We start from the raw sequence: 19,757 nt of genomic DNA on the forward strand, positions 1-19,757 counted from the left end.
TTATTCAGTGCTGCAGTCAAAGGAGTCACAGTCCCTCCTACAGGGGGTTGATTTGCAGTGGCGCGGAGAGCAGCAAATCAGTGCTGAAAAACTGGGAACAGCTCTGCTTTTAGGATTTTAGATAGGAGTAATATTAGCACCGTGTCGTGGAGAAACATTTCATTCTCCCTCAACACATCAGAGAAAAATTTTCGAATCCAACTAATTCTTTATACATAAATATCACATTAAATAATGTTATTCATTCATTATCTGTAACCGCTTATCCAGTTCAGGGTCGCGGTGGGTCCAGAGCCTACCTGGAATCATTGGGCGCAAGGCAGGAACAGACCCTGGAGAGGGCGCCAGTCCTTCACAAGGCAATACACACACTGGAGTCGCCAATCCACCTACAAATGTGTGTTTTTGGACTGTGGGAGGAAACCGGAGCACCAGGAAGAAACCCACGCGGACACGGGGAGAACACACCAACTCACAGACAGTCACCCGGAGCAGGAATCGAACCCACAACCTCCAGATCCCTGGAGCTGTGTGATTGCAACACTACCTGCTGCACCACCATGCCGCCCCTAAATAATGTTATATTGCTTAATAATAACATTAACAACGTGTTAATAGGGTGTAAAATAAAGATTCCTAAATAAATAATTAAATCTATGACATTGTGAATGGTCATATTATAATGAGGACGTGATTGTCTTTTAGAGACTTAGATTCTTTCACTTCAGATATTATTGTAATTATGGAATAACTGGGTAGTTGCAAAACACATGGACAGATTTTGCTTTGCCACTGTTCAAAAAAATTACTGACAGACACTACAGTCCTGATGGCAGTTGACTTAATAAATGTCTGACAACGTTTTATGTGACTGACTACAGTTGAAAAGGATTTACAAGTGCATACTTGTCCCCCGGCCTCTGCTTTCCTTATTTGTTTTTCCTGACGTTATGACTGTATATTTTACAGATACCTGTATATAATAATGAGTTGCTCACAACTCAGTTTATCCATCCATCCATCCATTATCTGTAACCGCTTATCCAATTTAGGGTCGCGGGGGGTCCAGAGCCTACCTGGAATCATTGGGCGCAAGGCGGGAATACACCCTGGAGGGGACGCCAGTCCTTCACAGGGCAACACAGACACACACACATTCACTCACACACTCACACCTACGGACACTTTCGAGTCGCCAACGTGTGTTTTTGGACTGTGGGAGGAAACCGGAGCACCCGGAGGAAACCCACACGGACACGGGGAGAACACACCAACTCCTCACAGACAGTCACCCGGAGCGGGAAACGAACCCACAACCTCCAGGCCCCTGGAGCTGTGTGACTGCAACACTACCTGCTGCGCCACCGTGCCGCCCGCAACTCAGTTTATTTATTTGTTTAAAGCACCACCTTGTGGCTGTAATATCTGTACTTCGTCAAAGAAGTTTGCTGCTATGAGGCAATTACCCCATACCCACCCCCCCCCGGTTAAAGCTTAGCCCCCTTAATTATTAATTTCTAGTGACGGCCCTGGTTGTCACAAAGCAGCTTTACAGATTTGTTATCAGAAAAGATAATGTAGATCAGAAAGCCCCATGCGAGCAAGCCGACTTGCCGACAGTGGCAAGAAAAAACTCCCTCGAGGCTAGAGAAAGAAACCTTGAGAGGAACCAAGACTCACAAGGGGGATCCCTTATATATATAATATATATATATATAATAAACACACAAGGCATCATTTTTTTTATTAACGGTGCTGCCGTTACATAATAATCTCTGAGCCTGTGATTCTACTGTCCACCACTGGGAGGCGGCGCAGACTCTACTGGGTCTGTTCATAGAAAACACCAGAACCAGTTTCTCATGGCGAATTCTCATTGGCTCCGTCGACCAATCTGCAATAAAGCGTCCAATCAGAATGCTCAACGTCAGAGCTTTAAATACCCTAGCCAATCAGAACGCAGAAAGGACGAGCCGAAGGAAGCGTGTTACTGGGCAGAGAAGAAAGCGGAGGCAGTGTTAACAACTTTACAAAAAGCGAAAAACGGGACGGCAAGTAAGTTTAAGTCATAAGTTTGATAGTTAATGCATTAGTGCATCTTTAAATATGTGCTACGCATACAGGCCTTTTTAAAGTAAATACAGCTATTTTACTCGTCTGTGCTGGTTTGTTTATGTTGTGGATCAGTGGCAGCTGCAGACACAAAACAAACGCAAGCGGTCGACTGCGTAGTGCATTAAATCTCAAATACGCATTAAAATGTGCTTTTAAAGAGAGAATTCATCCGCAGTTGTACATTTAACTGAATGCATCTTGTCGCAGTGATAATCGTCGATGCTGTAAACGTTTGGTGATTTACGCTGGAAGAAAGGCGACCTACATTCATTCAAACGTTCGCTATATTTGCTCATTGTGTATTTTCTTAATCTCTGAAGCTTTTTGTTGAATTATTCTGCTTCATATTGCTCCTACAGACAGATTTCTAGATATCAGTTCCCAAACTCACCCTTAAATGATTTATTTTCTCAGTTTCTGACAGCTGCAAATTTATAAATAGCCTACACTTCAAATCACGAAGCCATTATTTTCTTGTGCCTGTGAGTCGTTATGACACAAAATGAAACATTGATATTTACAGAAGTAAATTGTTTACTATTTGTTGTTGTATTGTGTTACTTTTTACTTTATTTAAAAAGTAACACAATATTTTGAGAAAGTAATAGTAATGGTCGTTATTTTGAAACATTGCTTCCCCAAAATACAGGAGGATTAAAACATTTCACCTCTACCTATTTTTTATTTATTTATTATTATTTTTTGGGAAGCTTTATTTCTGACTGGAGACCTTTTTATTAAATGTCTCAGGTTTTGTGGTCTTCCTCCTGTTCACCGCAAAGTCACCCACTTTCGAACCATGGCAACTGACTGCGAGGCTTGGCTCAACTCCAACCCAGTGGGTGAGTGTCCATCTAGAGGAGCCAGGCCCTCTAGGTGTACTTAATTTATTTTCTTTTTAATAACAATATACTCCGTTGTTTTAATGAAGGTTTTACTCACCAAAATTTAAAATAAATCCAGTAATTATATATGAGACGCAAAAAGTGACGGAGGGTGTTCTGGTGCAAAATGGTTTATCGAAGGGAAGATTCTGGACTCACAAATATTCAAGGGTTACAGCTGACAACAGTGTGGAGAACCTGATATAATGGGAACCTATCATTTTTCAAACACAGCTGAAATAAAAACTGTGATAGTTATAGTTTTATTGTTTCTGTCAACACGTGTAGTCTTAATTTAAATGTAAAAATTACAGAAATATTTCTGATATAATAACAGAAATAATTACTGAATGTATGTAAACAGAGTGATGTCCATAGGTGTCTGTCAGTAGAGGAGCTCAGGCTGTGACCCAAAGTAGCGCCATACTCCATACATGGTGCACATTACTGAATAAAATTAAACTAATACTACACTTTAATTAGACACTATTACGAGAGGGATTTGAAACTTATAGCTGAGTAAAAATTAATTTTCAACATCAAATCACTGAGTATGATATACACTGTGCCCTACAGAGGGTGTGGGGAGACATTTGGGATTCAGCGTCATATAAACTTGCATTCCCTTACAATAGGGCTGCACTCTAATACCAGACAGTTGGACCTCAATATGGCACATATGCAAGAAAAAAAAATCAATCATGCGACTGTAACCCATGGATAGCTTTTTATTCATTCTTCACAGCAGCCTGTTTCTTTTACTGGTCTTAAGAGTTATATGGGAGGAGAAGGATGGGAAATAGTGGGATTGGTTTTTTATTTGTTTAATTTTATGTATTATGGGTTTTTTTTTCCCTTTCCCCTCTTCTCCCCTCTCTCTTCTTCATTTTTATACTTTGTCTAGCACGAGACATTCAGCCATGGCTCTCAAAATACTGAAAAATATGATCAAGACTTGATCACTGGGGGGAGTGCCTTTTGAGGAGTCTGGGGGTTTTCTTTTCTTTTAAATTAATATTATTTAAAGATCACAAGAAATGTTGTTGACTAATGTAAATGTAAGGCTTTTGGTAAATAAATCGGTTGATTGATGGATTGAATTGTGTGTCCTAGCCTACATAGTGTCTGAGGACAGGCACCCACACCCCTTGCACAAAATGGTTTAGTCCGCCCCCTCACTGGTCTTTTTAACTAGGCACATATAACTTGGCATTCATTCTGCTGAAGCGGCAGTGTGCGTTCTATCCATGCTATGGAAGATGATGCCCAAAAAAGCTAAATCTGGTTTTCAGAGAAGAAAAGAGGCAGGAAAAAAAACAGAAAGAATGGAGGGAAAGCAACTGTTAACAAACTACTTTCCTAAGAAAGCTGAGAATTATGAAAGCAAAAAACCTACTTTTAAATGAACTCCTGTGTTTATAAAACACTTAAATACCACAGTGATTGTCAGTGCTAAAAACCACAAAACTAGAAATGACGTTTTTTTTTTTTTTCTGTAATCTGGGATAAATACTTTTTTTTTTTTTTTTTTTTTTTTTGCATAGCCGCAAGAGTGCTCAACTTAAGCAGGCCTTTGATGTTAGGATACCTGATTGCAATTACCGTTATAGCTTATAATCATTTTGGTTGGGGGGGACATGGTGCTACGCCCCTGTTTTCAGACACTACTAGAAAATGGCGAAACCCCAAAATAGTGCACTATAGAGTGAATAGGACAAAATAAAATATATATATATAAAATATTACAACTATATTAGTTTTGCCTAATATAACCTGGCTGTCCCCCACAGAGGCAGCTGATTTGAGCGACTCGTATCAGTCTGGTGATGAGGAGAGTGGCCTCAGGGTCAAACTGGATGATCAGATCAATGGTAACTGGATCTCTACTCCGGCCGGAAGCATTCATGAGGCACGGCTGAAGGCCAAAGCCAAGCGACGTCTCCGTAAAAACTCCTCCAGAGACTCGGGACGTGGAGACTCACTCAGTGACAATGGAGACACCACGCGAACCACTGTGACACCCACAAGCCCAAAGGGAAGAGTCCTTGACCGCCGCTCAAGACTTGGAAAGGGCAGGGGGCTTCCCAAGAAAGGTAAAGAGCACTTCAACCAGAAAACACACTGATGTGGAGTGGAAAATTATGGATTTCTAATTTGGCTTTGAAAATATTGAAAATTTAAATGTTGATCGTTATGCAGACCTATTATCTGTAGTCTCTGTGGAGTTGGAATGTAGTCTAGGTTAAAGTTCAGGCCTCAGAAAGATGTGACATATTAAAGCCATGTTCAGATAGGCTTAATATAGGTGTGTGTGTAAATCTAAAACATTACTCAGAGCAGTGAACATTCTAACAGCTGTAGGAAAGTTTTGTGCAAAATGGCAACCTACCAAACAAAATAAAAATGGGGAAAAAAAATGTGTCATTAAATTGTCTGTGAAGTGTTGGGCAGAAGCATCCGGTACCCAGAAAGCAGTTTCGAGATTAGGTACCTTGTTCAAGGGCACCTCAGCAATGGATTCATAGCACAGATGTTATGACAATTTATCCCATTTCAATAAATAGCAATGCTGTGTATGATCCAGTGTGTAAAACATTCACACACACTTTCCACAGTCATGTCAGAGCTAAAAGTGATTCGCTGTTAAATAATATAAGGTCAATTATTGCCCTGACCATTTTAAATAGAATTGATAGGCTGTGATATTTAACTGGAAAAGGACACTGTTATGGCAATGCATAAATAGAGTAGCCTATTGCATGTTATTTACACCAAGATTTATTTTCCCATAAGCATTACTGATGTCTCAGGGTAAAATGATATAACCACAGCTCTTTATGTAAAACTAATGCTTTCTCAATGAGGTTCATGTCAGAAACTGTATCTCATCAACAAGATGTAGAAAATAAAACTGATTCCAAGCAGTTTGACTTTTAATTGCTTTTTATTGTTCCTTTTGATTCCGTAAAGCACTTTGATTTGGCATTGTGTATGAAAGGTATTCTGTAAATAAACTTGTCTTGTGAGAAACTGCTTCTGAGGCCTAGCAGTTGGGTGACAAACAGCATCACTTCTACACCGTGAAAGTGACATGGCTGTCTTTACATTGGTTTGAAATATATGTATGGCCTCAGTGAGAACATTGAGTCTTTACATCACACCACTGAGCAAAGTAATCTAAAACATTGTGGGGAAACAGCAGGTTGCGTCATATGTATGAATTTTGTCTATGGATGTAACTGCTGCTTGACTTTGATAGAGATTGCATGTTGTAGTGAAATCAGAAAATGACATGTTAATTTAACTAATAGCTTTGCTGTGGACATCATGTTTTGAGCATTGTACGGAACAAACGAGATCATAGCCAGCCAACCATAAGAATACATACTAGGAGTGTTTAGACCAGAGGCGATTGCTCTAAGACTGCAAGGGAAGCTCAGCTTCCCCTAAAATGTCAAATAAGTGATCAAATATATTCTGTTGTGTGTACATGTCAGTGAATAAATATGCACTACAACGCGCTCAACTTTGATTCAGAATCAGCTTCTTATCACTGGTAAAGATGCGGCTTTCCCGCAGCTTCACGGTGCTTTAGACAGAGTTCAATAGCGAAGCAACGAAACGAGACGAGTCATTGGATAAATGCTGGGCTTTTTCCAGCCCATCGGACGCTCAGCGTCTATGGGGCAGTGGGCTGGCCTTGGCCGGCCCGGACGCTCAGCTTCTGCATGATGTTTGGATGATCTCTCTGAGGCTGAATCCCTTCTTGATTGACAGCGAAATGAGCGAATCAGCGATCCTTTGGTGTAGAGATCCGTGGGAGCATTAAATTTTCATTCTGTTCTGAGTTGAACCAGACTTTTCTTAATCCTCTTAGCCGCATTTTCCTTGTTAAAAACGACTAGTGACAAATCGAGCTTCTATTTCTGGTGGGGTTTTTTGTAGCTGCTTGTGTTTGGAGATGGACTTCTATCGCAGTTTCTGTCCAGCGGGTGCCGCTGAGCCCCTCCACCGTCACAAAGCACTCACAGACGGACACACTTCACATGGGCCAAGGCCGTTTAAGCAGCCTAGCTCTGCTGGCCATTGAGAGGACACTAGTCAAGTCCCTGGAAAAGACGCCTTGTTGGTACGACAGGGTCACAGATCATTTTCTTGAAAAGGAACGGAGGGTAGAATTTACATATAAATAAACCGACACATTTTATGATGTAGGCTGAAATTGAGCTTCCCCTCCTTGAAAGACCAGCATCCGCCACTGGTTTAGACATTGTTATTGTTACTGTATTTCTTTCTTTCTAAAATAGAAAGTCACATTTTCAGAGCCAAGAAAAGCTGTCTGACACTGTAAATTCACAAGAGCCTCCTTCAACTATACTAAAAGACTGCATCTGTTTGTACTAGTATCACAGAAATTCTGTATCATTGCATCACATTCATTCTCTTTTTCTATTGAGTTGCAGTATTGTCTTTTTGTTTTGTTTTTTTAACAGAGGCAATACAAATGAATCATCAAATATGGGTTTAAAATTATGGTGAAATCTAAACTTTCATTGCATTTTTTTCCCCATTTTTGTAAATGTTCTCTGAAGCAAATTTTTCAGGAGCAGTGCTGGGTGTCTCTCTGGTTTGGAGTTGTTTATTTAAGAGAATTAAAATCATAGTAAATGTAAAGAAATTATGGAAGATTTGCTGTAGATCTATGAAAGGTTGCTCAGCACATTCTTCAGAAAACGCTGGAGGAGTGATAAGGTATTGTAGAACTGGTCTTGTTAATGTGGGTCATTCATGCTAAGATCAGGTTATCCTGTTTCCATTTCTCATTTGTGTATTGGGTTATGTGCAGTAAACACTTTAGAAGGTCTACTGTCAGTCGGATTCAGTGCCTTGTCTCAGGAGGGCAGCGTAAACCAGTTATGCTTTAAAAGTGTGTTTCTTTCCCCTCCCCCTCTCTATCACTCTTGTCTACTTGACTATTAAACAATGTCTTGATTCCATAATTTGTAGATAAATTGCTGCAAATTCCTCAAAGTTTTGGACAAAGATCTCTTCAGCTGCCCTGTATGTTTGCTCTATGGGTGTTGTGGTGACTGGGCACTCATCTTTAAGAAATTTTATAAAGGCTCCACATGTGGCCATTTCCTCAACCCAGAATGAAACTGAACTGATTGCTGAGCCTGCATTATATGAGGAAAATGTGAGCTGTACATTACGTTGTTCAGCGTCAGCAGTGATACTATTACACACAATATAACCAATTAATGAAGTGTGCATTGATATTTTTTATTTCCTCTAGCCAAATGTGAAGATGGCAAAGTTAACTTGGGCAAAGCCCTCCTGTTTTTCTTGGCACATCAAAAAAAAAAAATAACAGAAAAATAATTTTAGTTGAATCCAGGATATTTACTAGACTAATATACAGAAACTAAGTAATTCAACATTTTTTTAAGATGGAAAAGTATTTAAAATTTTATTTTTGATGGAGCGATGTTACATGTTTTTAATAATCCATTACATTTTGCTAAATACCATTAAATTCAATACAAATACATCAGTAGAACATAGATAATTTGTTTGTGTTTCTTTTAAAAATAAACACAGAAGGGTTGGCAGCAGGAATGAGAAGTATAATGGTGTAAAATTGTTTACTGTAGACATATTGAGTCCAGTATGTTGAGGGTCTTATTAGATGTAGTTTTATTGTAGTTAGTGTGTATGTGGTTCAGTGTTTTGATTGTGCAGCTTTTCCAGTACAGTTATCTGTGTTGTACATAAGGTCTGAGCTCTTTGTGTCTGAGTCTTTGATTACTGTGCATAATCTGAGATAAAACTAAGAGCACAGATAAGTGCAGAAAGGCTTGCGATGGTTGAGGTTTGAAACAAAGCAGTGACCTCATACATTTGCTCTCAGCCTCTTCCTTTCTCCCTCGCTCACTCTTGTTCATCAAGAGAAACAGACAGCGAGAAGGAAAGTGAAGTGTTATCAGAAAATGAAACCCCTCGTGTGGGTCAAGACCCTCTCAGTAACATTGTTCATAAAGCAACCCCTTTTTTCCTTTTTATTTCTCTACACCATCTAATTCGCAGTTGTCTTTAATATTGAGTAAGAACTGAAAAATGGTGAATAGACCAATAGGCTCTTCATTTTTAACACGCTTGAAGTGTCTTAAAAGGTGCTTGTTTGTTTATTTATTTATTTGTGATTAGCAGTGACCTAATCAAAGCTGAAAACATTACATTGTATTAGGAGAATGTTTTTCAGCTAAATCAGATGAGGCTCAGAATACTGCAGTGAACTATGCAGAACAGGCTTACATAAGAGTTACAGGGATGGTCGGTCGGTCATTCAGTCAGTGAGGCAGACAGACTCCTGAGTCCTGACGTATTTGGGAGCTGCTAGAGGGGGAATTAAGCGATTATGTGTGGAATCTCCCAGGGAAGTGAATGCGTACACACATTTCTGGGTAGTGTGCGGTGACTGATGTGTGTGTGTGGCGTGTCTGATGGGGTTTTAAAACTGGTTTAAATTACACTGACCTGCTGCGTATGGAAACATCCCTTAAATGTTCAAATAGTAAACTGTGATCTTACCCAAAGAGACTGATTGCTCTGGAAACTTGCTTTTGTACCATCCAAATGATTGGAGAAAATGTTCAAATATATGTTAGTCCTTGAGTTTCTGAAAAGTGTTTATGGTATGACAGCTTCTCAGTAAATTCTGCAAAGCTAGGAAGGTTCAGGATGCTAATCAGGGTTATGGATAAATAGATACTTTATTGATCACAGAGGGAATATTTGAAGTTTTTAGAATTCATTTAACACAATATTTACTAATGCCTAATGTATTAATACAAATGCTTTGTGACTGAATTGCACATAATTAGCCTGTCAGTAGTGACTCATGCATGTGTGCCTGTCTGTTCTTGTGTTCTTTGTAGGTGGGGCTGGGGGTAAGGGTGTCTGGGGTACACCTGGAGAGGTGTATACTGAAGAGGTGGTGGACGTACGAGACCCCAATTATGATGACGATCAGGTACTATATTAATCAATTCACCCCCCCACTGTGTTCCATGCACTGCATCTCCTCTTCAAGGTATTCCCAGCAACGTACCCACCTCTCTCTCTCCATGCTGTGCCCTCCCCCCACCCCCAACTGTCATATCTACACCAATGTATCACTTTCTCCACTTTATTCTTACCACACTCTACTCTAGCCCTCATGACAACCCTTGCTTTCTCTGCCTCAACAGGAGAGCTGTGTTTATGAGACAGTGGTGCTGCCATTAGACCAGGAGGCCTTTACTCGGACAGTCACACCCATTGTACAGGAGTACTTTGAGCATGGTGATGCTAATGAAGTGGCGGTGAGCAGGAGACCTGTTAAGGACTTGTTCAGGATTAATGCTTTTACCCTCTGTTTAGAAATAAATCCTGTCATATTATGAACACCTATGCGTTTCTACAGTCACTGTCCGTTCTCTCATCTCCACTTTCCATACAGGAGCACTGTATACTTCTACACTTGCAGACTGTAGTCCATCTATTCCTCTGAACACTTTGTAGCTCTACTATTACAGACTGTAGTCCATCACTTGGGTGGATCATTCTCAGCACTGCATTGTATGTTTTGCTTGTACAAGTTGATCTGACACAGCAGTAATGCTAGAGCTTTTAAAACCTTCAATGTCACTGCTAGACTGAGAATAGTCCACCAACCTGACATATGCAACCCACAGCTTCCTTTGGGCAGCGTCCTGTGTTCACTGATGAAGGACACAAACTGTGCAGCAACAGATGAGCTACTGTCTCTGACTTTACCTCTATAAGGTGCAGCTATCAGGTCGCTGTGTGGTCACTGTGACAGAGTGGATGGTGAGTGGAGAGAATAGCACCACCATCCAATGATCCACCACCCAAATCGTACATGCTCTCTGGTGGCACTCTGGGGGCCCTGACCACTGAAAAACAGGGTAAAAAGGGATAACAAAGTATGCAGAGTAATAGATGGACTATAGTTTGACTACAGAGGGACCCGTATGACCATTGGAGCTGAAATAGAGAATGTAAAAATGGAGAGTGTAGATACAAGTTAGGTAGTCATAATTTATGACTAGTTTGTGTACTATTGTTAATCAATCATATTTACAGATGCCCTGAAATATCAGAAGTACGGGTATCAGCAAATGGTTTCTACAAAAAGATTGAAGATTTAACTTTCTCTTCCCCCTTGACACTCATGTTTTTATTTATTTTTGTTCTCTTTCTATTTTATAGGAGTTGTTGGGGGAACTGAACTTAGGCAGCATGTGCAGTGATGTTCCTCTGCTGGCTGTGTCTTTGGCTCTAGAGTCAAAGGTGAGCCACCGTGAGTTGACGTCTCGACTCCTGAGTCAACTCTGTGGACGGGTTCTGAGTCACTCTGACATGGAGAGTGCCTTTGACAAACTGCTGCAAGAGCTCCCTGATCTGGTGCTCGATACTCCCACAGCACCACAGGTAAATACACCCTCTGTTCCACTCTGACAATGTTTACTCCTGATTCACAGCAGAGGAAGAACTTACAGCTGCAAAAGCCCAGGTGAAGTGCAAACCATGTGATCAAACCTCATTGCATCCAGCTCCATTTCATGACTCTCAAGATCAAAGAGCAAGGCTCAGGATTAAGTGTTAAAAGCCTTCCTTCTCTTTATGTATGTCATGACAGAATGGCTTATACTCCAAGCCATAATTTTATTATATTTATATAGGAAATAAGGAACCATTTGAGATGCAGCACTTTTGTGTTGCTGAGTTAATGACACTTTAGGTCTGTCCTAAAACCTAGTGAGCTGTCTAGGTAGACACTTACTGCATGCACATAGATGGCTGTTGTTTAAGTAGACAGCGTTCTAACGTTTTATCTTTCTCATGAGACAGATAATTGAAATGCTGCAGTTAGAGTGATTGTGTCACAGCTTGTTCCTGCCCACCACATGCAACCTTTTTTCCAACCTCGGTGGCTAACGTTGCCTCAGTTTCAGCATGGTGTCGGGAGTGTGCACACTGACGTAAATTCTGTCTAGTTAGACAATTCGCTAGGTTTTGGCAAATACCCTCTGAATCTCACAGGGGACCTCACTACTTTAACAGTAGTGACCAGAGACCAACTCTAAATTTAAACAAATTATTTTAAAGTGTTTGTGCTTAACACATGGATGTGTAATGACCTACAAGTGCCATTCATTGTTTGTATCTGTTTTCAGTTTATTAAAATAGTAAATAAAAACAGGCTATGGATTATTGAATCTGATGGATCAGTGTTCACCATGCTAGTGATGCAGTGTAGCTGGGTATAGAGGGATTATTGGGTTTTTCTACAAATTTGACAAACAATGGATGTGTGGTGTTGCTGACGGGACTGAAGTATGTACTAAATACTAAAAACACAAGTGTGTCTGTCTGCTGTGGTTCAGCCTCTTGTTCAGAAGACTCTTTCAGCCTTTTCTTTTCATCAGAGCTTCTGCCATTGTGTGTTCAGAGTGCAAACTCAGCATTAGAGCTACAACACACACACACTTGTCTTGTCTTTTCAGCCTTCATGTTCCCACCCTTCTTTCACTGCTCTGCTGTTATTCTCTCTTCATTTTCCCTGTTTTTCTCCCTCTCTCCATCACTTTTCTGTTTGTGTACTGTAGTTTTGTGTGCTGAGCTGGTTTTGTCCAGACTAGAACAGCAGAGACAGCTCTTTTCCTCCCAGCTGAATCAGGGCCTCTGGCTCTCACACACACGCATATTGTTAGTGGACTAGACTCATGTCCCATATGTAATATTCTTACAGTATGTGTGACAGGAAGGTAATGGATTTTGGAGCCTTTCTACTGGACAATTCTGTTGTTAATTATCATAAGCTTCTGACCAATTCTTAAATAAAGGACATGTATTTGATCCTGAATATTTTTATAGGTTAATTCAGTCTAACAGCTCAAACCTGTTGTTAAGCATTTGACTGTATTTCACCACAACTCTACCCCAAAATGAAAGGAAAAGTATTCTGTTGTTGAGTTTGTTGTTGCTGTACAGCTGAATGCAAAAAGAGAATACTTTTTCCTTTCGTTTTGGGGTGGAGTTGTGGTGAAATAGTCACATGCTTAACCAGTGGTTTGAGCAGCCAGACTGAATTGACCTATATAAAGTAACATTAAAAAGCACTTGCATGAAGACTTGGTTATATAAACTACATAGAGTAGTTTGTTTAAATTCATTCCATTTTATTTTGTCCAGTCTGCAAAATTAAATCTAGAAGAGATATATATATTTTTTTGTCAGGAGACTTGTTAATTGGTTTAATTTTTACATGCCTTCAAAGTAGGCCTGAGAGTGAATAATTTTAATATTCAAATTGCAGTTTTAAAGAGTGCAATTTTAATTTATTTGGTTTTGACAGTTTGGGTGTGGAGTCAGCACCGTTTCTGCCAGCGAATGCCGTTGGCTGATGTCTCCTGATTTTGTGACTGATGGATGATTCGGACAATAGTGATCTGATTCTTGTGTTAATGATGCCAGAGTGATCTGTAGAAGGTGTTTATGCACTGAGACTTTGAATCATTGGCAAAGATTTGATCCTGACTCTTAGATGAGCAAAGGATGGGTTCTTTGGGGAGTCAACTCCACTTCACTAAATATGTTTACATTGACTTTGTTTTGCACTTACTTGGTTCGTGCAGAGATGCTACTCAGCAGGATGGCTTCAAAAATAATTTTGGTTGCAGATTTTGCTTATAAAGATAAACCCATTTCTTCCTCACAATCATGGGACATGGAAATTTAAAAGGTACAGAGTTGACTGAAGCCGCTTTCTGACATGTGACATTTGCTGACATAAATGGTAAATGTTTGTTTCTCCCCCCCATCCCCCAAGCTGGTGGGCCAGTTTATTGCCAGAGCCGTAACAGATCAGATACTCTCAAGTAACTACATTGATGGATACAAAGGAAGAGTGGACTGTGAGCATGCAAGGTAAATGCATTCATTTTGCAGGGGCTTAATAGCTTGTGAATAAATTGCACAATTTCCATACAGCTGTTTGGAGCGTATTTGTTTAATTAACCAGTTAATTAAATTGTGATTTTGATTGATTTGAAAATGATTTAAATTTTTAATGTTACTAAAACTCAGATTTTGAGCTTCATCATTTACTTTCAGCTGTTTGGCATCTGTGTACAGATCTGGACAGCTGTTTGAGTGATTCACAGCTGTGTATTTGACAGAGTTGTCTAACTGCTGAGTGTGTTGATTGACAGGGCAGCTTTGGACCGAGCTGCTGTCCTGCTGAAGATGAGCAAGGAGGCAGGGCTCCGGATCGATAACCTCTGGGGCTCAGGGGGTGGACAGAGACCTGTCAATCAGCTCATTAAAGAGGTTAGATTCTACCTCAAAAATCACTGCTGTGCATGACTGTTATTTGCCTTTTAAAAACAAAAAAATGATAAGGGTGAAAAAAGGAAAACCAAATCCAAAAATTGGAATCCAAAGTTGGAATGTCCCTTAGTTCTTCTTATTCAAGGTACATACATGACTTTAAGCTGGAGCTGTCTTGCTGATCTGAGAAATCCTGCTCACACGAGCTTGTCCCTCTCTGTATCAGATGAACTTGTTGCTGCAGGAGTACGTGTTGTCCGGGGACACAGTGGAGGCGGAGAGATGTCTGAGGGAGCTGGAGGTCCCTCACTTCCATCATGAGTTTGTTTATGAGGTAAATCTACTGGACCTGATCAGCATGGTGGGCTCTAGTTTTATCCATTCACAAGATCTCTACAAAACAAAAAATGACAAGAACAGTTTTAACTAAATAAACGAAGAATGGTGCTGAATTATTGCTTTTAAATTTCCAGTATTGTAAACACAACCTACATTTGTTGTTGGTGTTCCTGATGAAATGTCTTGAAATAAACATTAATGTTGGGCACACTCATTTCCTAGGCGATAGTCATGGTGCTGGAGTCAAAAGGAGACAGGACTCTGCAAATGATCCTGAAGCTACTGAAATCTCTCTTTGACTCATCAGTCATCACTGTGGACCAAATGAGAAGGGTATGGCGCCATCTGCTGGTATCATCATGACAGTGGTCCTTATAAATCAAGCTTCAGCTTCATATTGGTTAATGAACCGCGTAGAAGAAGATAAAAAGTGCATGTTACTTTCCTTCCATATTTCAGATTTACAAGCTGTGGAAAGTGATGGGAACTCTGCTTGATATAGGACACCTTCTTTATCATATTAATCATATACACTGAATGATCACTGGATTAGGAACCCCTACCTCATATCTACAGTAGTCCATTTTAACTGTTCCACTGACCATTAGGGAGCACTTTGTAGTTCTAAAATTACAAACTGTAGTCCCCCTGTTTCTCTACATACATTCTTATCCTCAGTTCACTTTGTTCTTCACTGGTCAGAACTACCATAAGCAGGTATTATTTATGTGGTGAGTCATTCTCAGCACTGTGGTAACACTGACTTGGTGGTGGTATCTTTGTGATGTGCTGGTAAGAGTGGATCAAACACAGCAGAGCTGCTGGATTTTTAGAAGCTTTAGTGTCACTGCTGGACTGAGAATGGTCCACCAATCAAAAATATCCAGCCAGTAGTGTCCAGTGTCCACTGAAGGACTAGAGGACAACCAACACACTGTGCAGCAACAGATGAGCTGCTCTCTCTAGCTTTACATCTACAAGCTGGACCAATGAAGTAGGTGTCTAACAGAGTGTTTAGTGAGTGACCACAGTGTTTAGAAACTCTGCACTGTTGTCTGAGCTACTCATAGCAGCGCAACACTTCCTAACACACCACATCAGTGTCACTGCTGCGCAGAGAATAATCAATTGCTGAGAAACAGATACACTACAGTCTGTAATTTTAGAACAACATAGTTCTCCTTTTATAGTCAGTGGAGCTGATAAAATGGACAATGACTGTAGATGCAAAGTAGGTGTTCCAAATCCAGTGATTCAGTATAGTTTAGCTGATAAACTTTTAACATTTCTCTAAATAACTTGCTATATAAATGTTAATATATTTAAATGCTATTTTTATTCTTGAACAGGGCTATGAGAGGGTGTATATGGATATTGCTGATATAAATATCGATGTGCCATGTGCATACTCTATACTGGAGCACTATGTGGATAAAAGTTTTAGTGCTGGAGTCATCGATACCAAACTCAGAGACCTGTGTCCATGTCGGTAAGGAATCCACAAATTTGAAGTACGTATGTATTGGTGAATATATGTATGTGTTAATTTATTTATACAGAATGGGGGGGGGCACATGCTGTGTCTGAAACTGTTCCCTATTCACTATAAAGTGCACTATTTTGGGGTTGTGACATTTTGTAGTAGTGTTTGGAAACTTTCAATGTAGTTAAACAACCCTGACAATGCACTGCAAAAGCCTATGTACACTAGCTGACACTAGTGGATATCCATAATGCACTGCTCTATTTGGTAAAAGCCAGAATGAGAATCTCTACCCTCTTCAATTCAGTTCCCTATAGTGGTGCACTGTATAGTAAGTAATATGGGGAACCATTTCGGACACAGGGACAGTTTCCAAACGCTTGTAGACACCTCTTTTTATAATGAGTGGATTAAGCTCCACCCCCAAGTCATTGATTTGTGGAGACCTTGACCTGCAGTCTCTGGAGTGAGGAAACTCCTTATGATATCTTTTGTGATGAGCTGGAGTGCTAAAACTAATCCTCCAGCATCTGTGCCTTATTTCACTAATGCCTTTTGGGGCTGCCATTAAATCCTCACAGCAATGTTCTAACATCTAGTTGTAAAGTAGTAAGGAGGGAAAAACTATTCCCATTTTGACACTGCATTTCAGAACATATGTTGGACAAGTCAGTGTTCACAAATGTATCTGCATACAGGATGCATCCTGGGGGGGGGGGGGGATGTTCTCCCAGCAAAACACACATGCACTCCGATTTGTTTATGTTCTGAAACTCTGCATCTTTTAACATGAAAAGGTATGTTTGAGTAAGAAGGTGACCATAGTGTGTTAATGGTCAAAGTTTAACTTTTAAAAAGTTAAAACTACTCAAAGTTTTAACTATAACTTTTTTTAAAGCATGTTCAGTATGTTTACTTTCTTGAAAAGCTATGGTCAGAGTCAGTTCCAACTTATGTAATACATCTGAAACAGTGAAAATAAGTAAATATTACACAAATAATGTAGCAAGAATATAGCAACATCCTTAACCATTTTCATGTTGTTCAACATTTGCACATCTCTCCAGTCTAGGCACCTCCAGTGAGAGAACACTTGAGCCATTTTGGGTCAAACCACTTTGTTTGTTTCCCCATTTACTGAGCCAATGCTGTGTGTGCACAAAGACAGCAGGGCTAGAAAATGGTGAGGAAACATTCTCTGAATTTAAAAAAAATAATAATAATTAGGTGTATTGGATTAAAATTTCAAACCTCACCTTTAAGCCCAAAGTTGAGAAATGTCCAATAGGAATGTCACTCAGCTACTTCCTATGGGTCAGGCTAGACTTTGTCTGACTAAACTGACATCCTGCTTTCTGTGATGCGCCCTGCTTGCTTTATTTTTCTGTAGGAAGTTGTTAAACTTGGCCATGTTTAAATCGGACAATATTAGGTCACTTCAGCTATGTTCACACAGGAAGTAAAAGTGACCCAAATCCGATCTGTTTCTGTTTCTTCAAATGACAAAGATGTTTGTGAGCTATGTGAACAGCAAAAACTGCACTGAATCTGACTGGGCCACTTTCATATGTGGAACTGAAATCCAATCCATATCTAGTCTGTGACATTGTGAATCGGAAATCATGTGACTTATATGTCACTCCGACTGTTGAAAATAACCTGAGGTCTCTGGTCCAAAGCATTTTTGTTTTGATTTGAAGTGTTTAGGACATGAAACCAGCATGGTCAAAGCATTTTTATTTTGTAAAACATATTGGGGAAACGAAAACCATGTGAAACTTCCTAATCCATTATGAGAAAGTAAAAAGTTTAGTGGCTCTTGATCAGTTTTATATTGTTCATGTCGATATGAAGCTGCTTAAATGTGGATCAGGGAAATATTAAACTCATTGTATTTATGCATTTGAGGGAGACCTGGCAAACTTGTGCTTAGCATGAAAAATGTCACTTGATGTTTTAATATTCTTTAGTCTTTGATACTCTTAAACATAGAACTCATTTGAAATAAAAAAGGGAGGTTCTGTGATACAGAGCTACAGTAAAACAGCAGTCTTGTCCCATTCCTTCACTTCAAAAACAAAAGTGCTTTGGATGGAAAAGTAAGATATTTACTTCTGGTCAGAGCTTGAAGTATCATCCTTTAAGAGCATGATCTGTTCAGACAGATGTCAGATATAGGACACATGCAGAGACTGTGAACAGCAGAAAAAAAAACAGATTTGATCACAAACCAGATTTGGCCACTTTTATCTGCAGTGTGAATGTAACAGCATTTGACAAGGGAAATGCAACGTTAACATCCAACCCACAAAAATTTTGTTCTTCAAACAAAGTTTGAAGACATATGCGCACATCAATTTTAGGTTGAAATGATCCCAGACTATTAATTTTCAACAAAGTGAGTTCTTCAGTGGATGCTGAGCTGAAGATTAATATGACTACAAAAAAAAAACAGCTTGTAGACGCTAAGGACTGTAATGAGAAATTGTTTGTGTTGTATAATACTAAATAGCACATTAATGGTTGTGGCTTTCCCTTTTCTTCCAGAGGGCGGAAGAGATTTATGAGTGAAGGAGATGGTGGGCGTCTTAAACTGGAGAGCTACTGAAAAACACAGAGAGAGGGACAGAGCATTTGAGGAAACCAGTGCTACTGTCTTTAAACAACAGTATGTCTCACAGGTCTAGTTTTCTTCCTGCCCGTTAAGAATGTAGAACTTACAAAAAAAAAGTATAAAGGGTAAAGTATAAAGAACCTTAAACACACAAACACATCCCTCTGAGGTGACCTGATAAGCTAGCCCAGAAAGTGCCACACTTTAAAAATGACAGAGTCATTCCTTGTTTGTATTGAGTTCACTGCCACTCCAGAGGCATTTTCACCAAATATTAGCTGAATAACTTGAGCGAGAAGTCAAATCATGTGCAGTACCTTACTGGACATTCCTGACCCTTGGTTTAATTAATCCCCCAAATAAACCTGAACTTTACAAATCTGGCTATGAGAAACCTGTTCCAGTTGCCTAGTGTCCAGCAGTGTTCCCTGAGTCTGACACATTTCTTTTTCACAAGAGCTTTATAAAGTTCAATGTTGGTTTGAAGCTTTCTTAACCCCCCCCCCCCCCCCCCCCCAAAAGCCTAAACTTTCTCTTCTGTACTACTGGTGTTTGTCTCTCCCCTCACCTAACATAGATGTCATTACTGAATGCAACTCATGAAAAAAGGCAATACAGAGAAATGTGAACCAGTTGGGATCATTATGCAAATAACTGTTGTCTATAACATATTTTTGTATTTCTGAACATTGGGGTGGGGGAAATTTTCCCAAATGTTCTCAGTCTTTGTTTAAAATGGTTAAGAAATAAAGAATGGTGAAAGACTTAACATTTCTGTCCATTTCTTACAAAAGATTATTTTCTTACTATGAGTATGAAAGCAAATTTGTCTCATCAGACTTGTATATTACCACCTTTGAATTTGTAGCACTGAATTTTTTGCACTGAAATTATGCATCTGAATTTTGTTGCTTTTGAATTTACA

At 39.7% G+C, this 19,757-nt stretch overlaps 1 protein-coding gene across 3 annotated transcripts; it reads left to right on the forward strand.

Annotated features, from left to right (window-relative positions):
• The first annotated feature begins 1,941 nt into the window (after positions 1–1,941).
• LOC136679165 (programmed cell death protein 4-like) lies at positions 1,942–19,738 on the forward strand. 3 transcript variants are annotated; one of them, XM_066657525.1, is made up of 13 exons: positions 1,942–2,055; positions 2,866–2,957; positions 4,790–5,092; positions 9,938–10,032; positions 10,250–10,363; positions 11,274–11,495; positions 13,897–13,994; positions 14,279–14,396; positions 14,623–14,730; positions 14,958–15,068; positions 16,085–16,224; positions 17,286–17,401; positions 18,766–19,738. In XM_066657525.1, the coding sequence occupies exons 2-13, from the start codon at positions 2,915–2,917 to the stop codon at positions 18,783–18,785; spliced, it is 1,488 nt and encodes a 495-aa protein (XP_066513622.1). In that variant the 5' UTR covers positions 1,942–2,055; positions 2,866–2,914; the 3' UTR covers positions 18,786–19,738. The 3 variants fall into 3 exon arrangements, with proteins under 3 accessions (XP_066513622.1, XP_066513625.1, XP_066513624.1); XM_066657528.1 differs by lacking the exon at positions 17,286–17,401 and having other exon boundaries at positions 16,085–16,246; positions 18,766–19,733; XM_066657527.1 differs by lacking the exon at positions 17,286–17,401 and having other exon boundaries at positions 18,766–19,731.
• Positions 19,739–19,757: the final 19 nt, after the last annotated feature.

Source organism: Hoplias malabaricus, chromosome Y, assembly GCF_029633855.1.
Source record: "Hoplias malabaricus isolate fHopMal1 chromosome Y, fHopMal1.hap1, whole genome shotgun sequence".
NCBI classification, from domain to species: domain Eukaryota; kingdom Metazoa; phylum Chordata; class Actinopteri; order Characiformes; family Erythrinidae; genus Hoplias; species Hoplias malabaricus.

Bases quoted from the DNA above. Each gene is read 5' to 3' on its own strand.
- LOC136679165 (XM_066657525.1), top strand. From the start codon at position 2,915: ATGGCAACTGACTGCGAGGCTTGGCTCAACTCCAACCCAGTGG. The intron at 5,093-9,937 runs GTAAAGAGCACT...TGTTCTTTGTAG, and splicing joins CAGGGGGCTTCCCAAGAAAG to GTGGGGCTGGGGGTAAGGGT. The intron at 14,397-14,622 runs GTTAGATTCTAC...TCTCTGTATCAG, and splicing joins TCAATCAGCTCATTAAAGAG to ATGAACTTGTTGCTGCAGGA.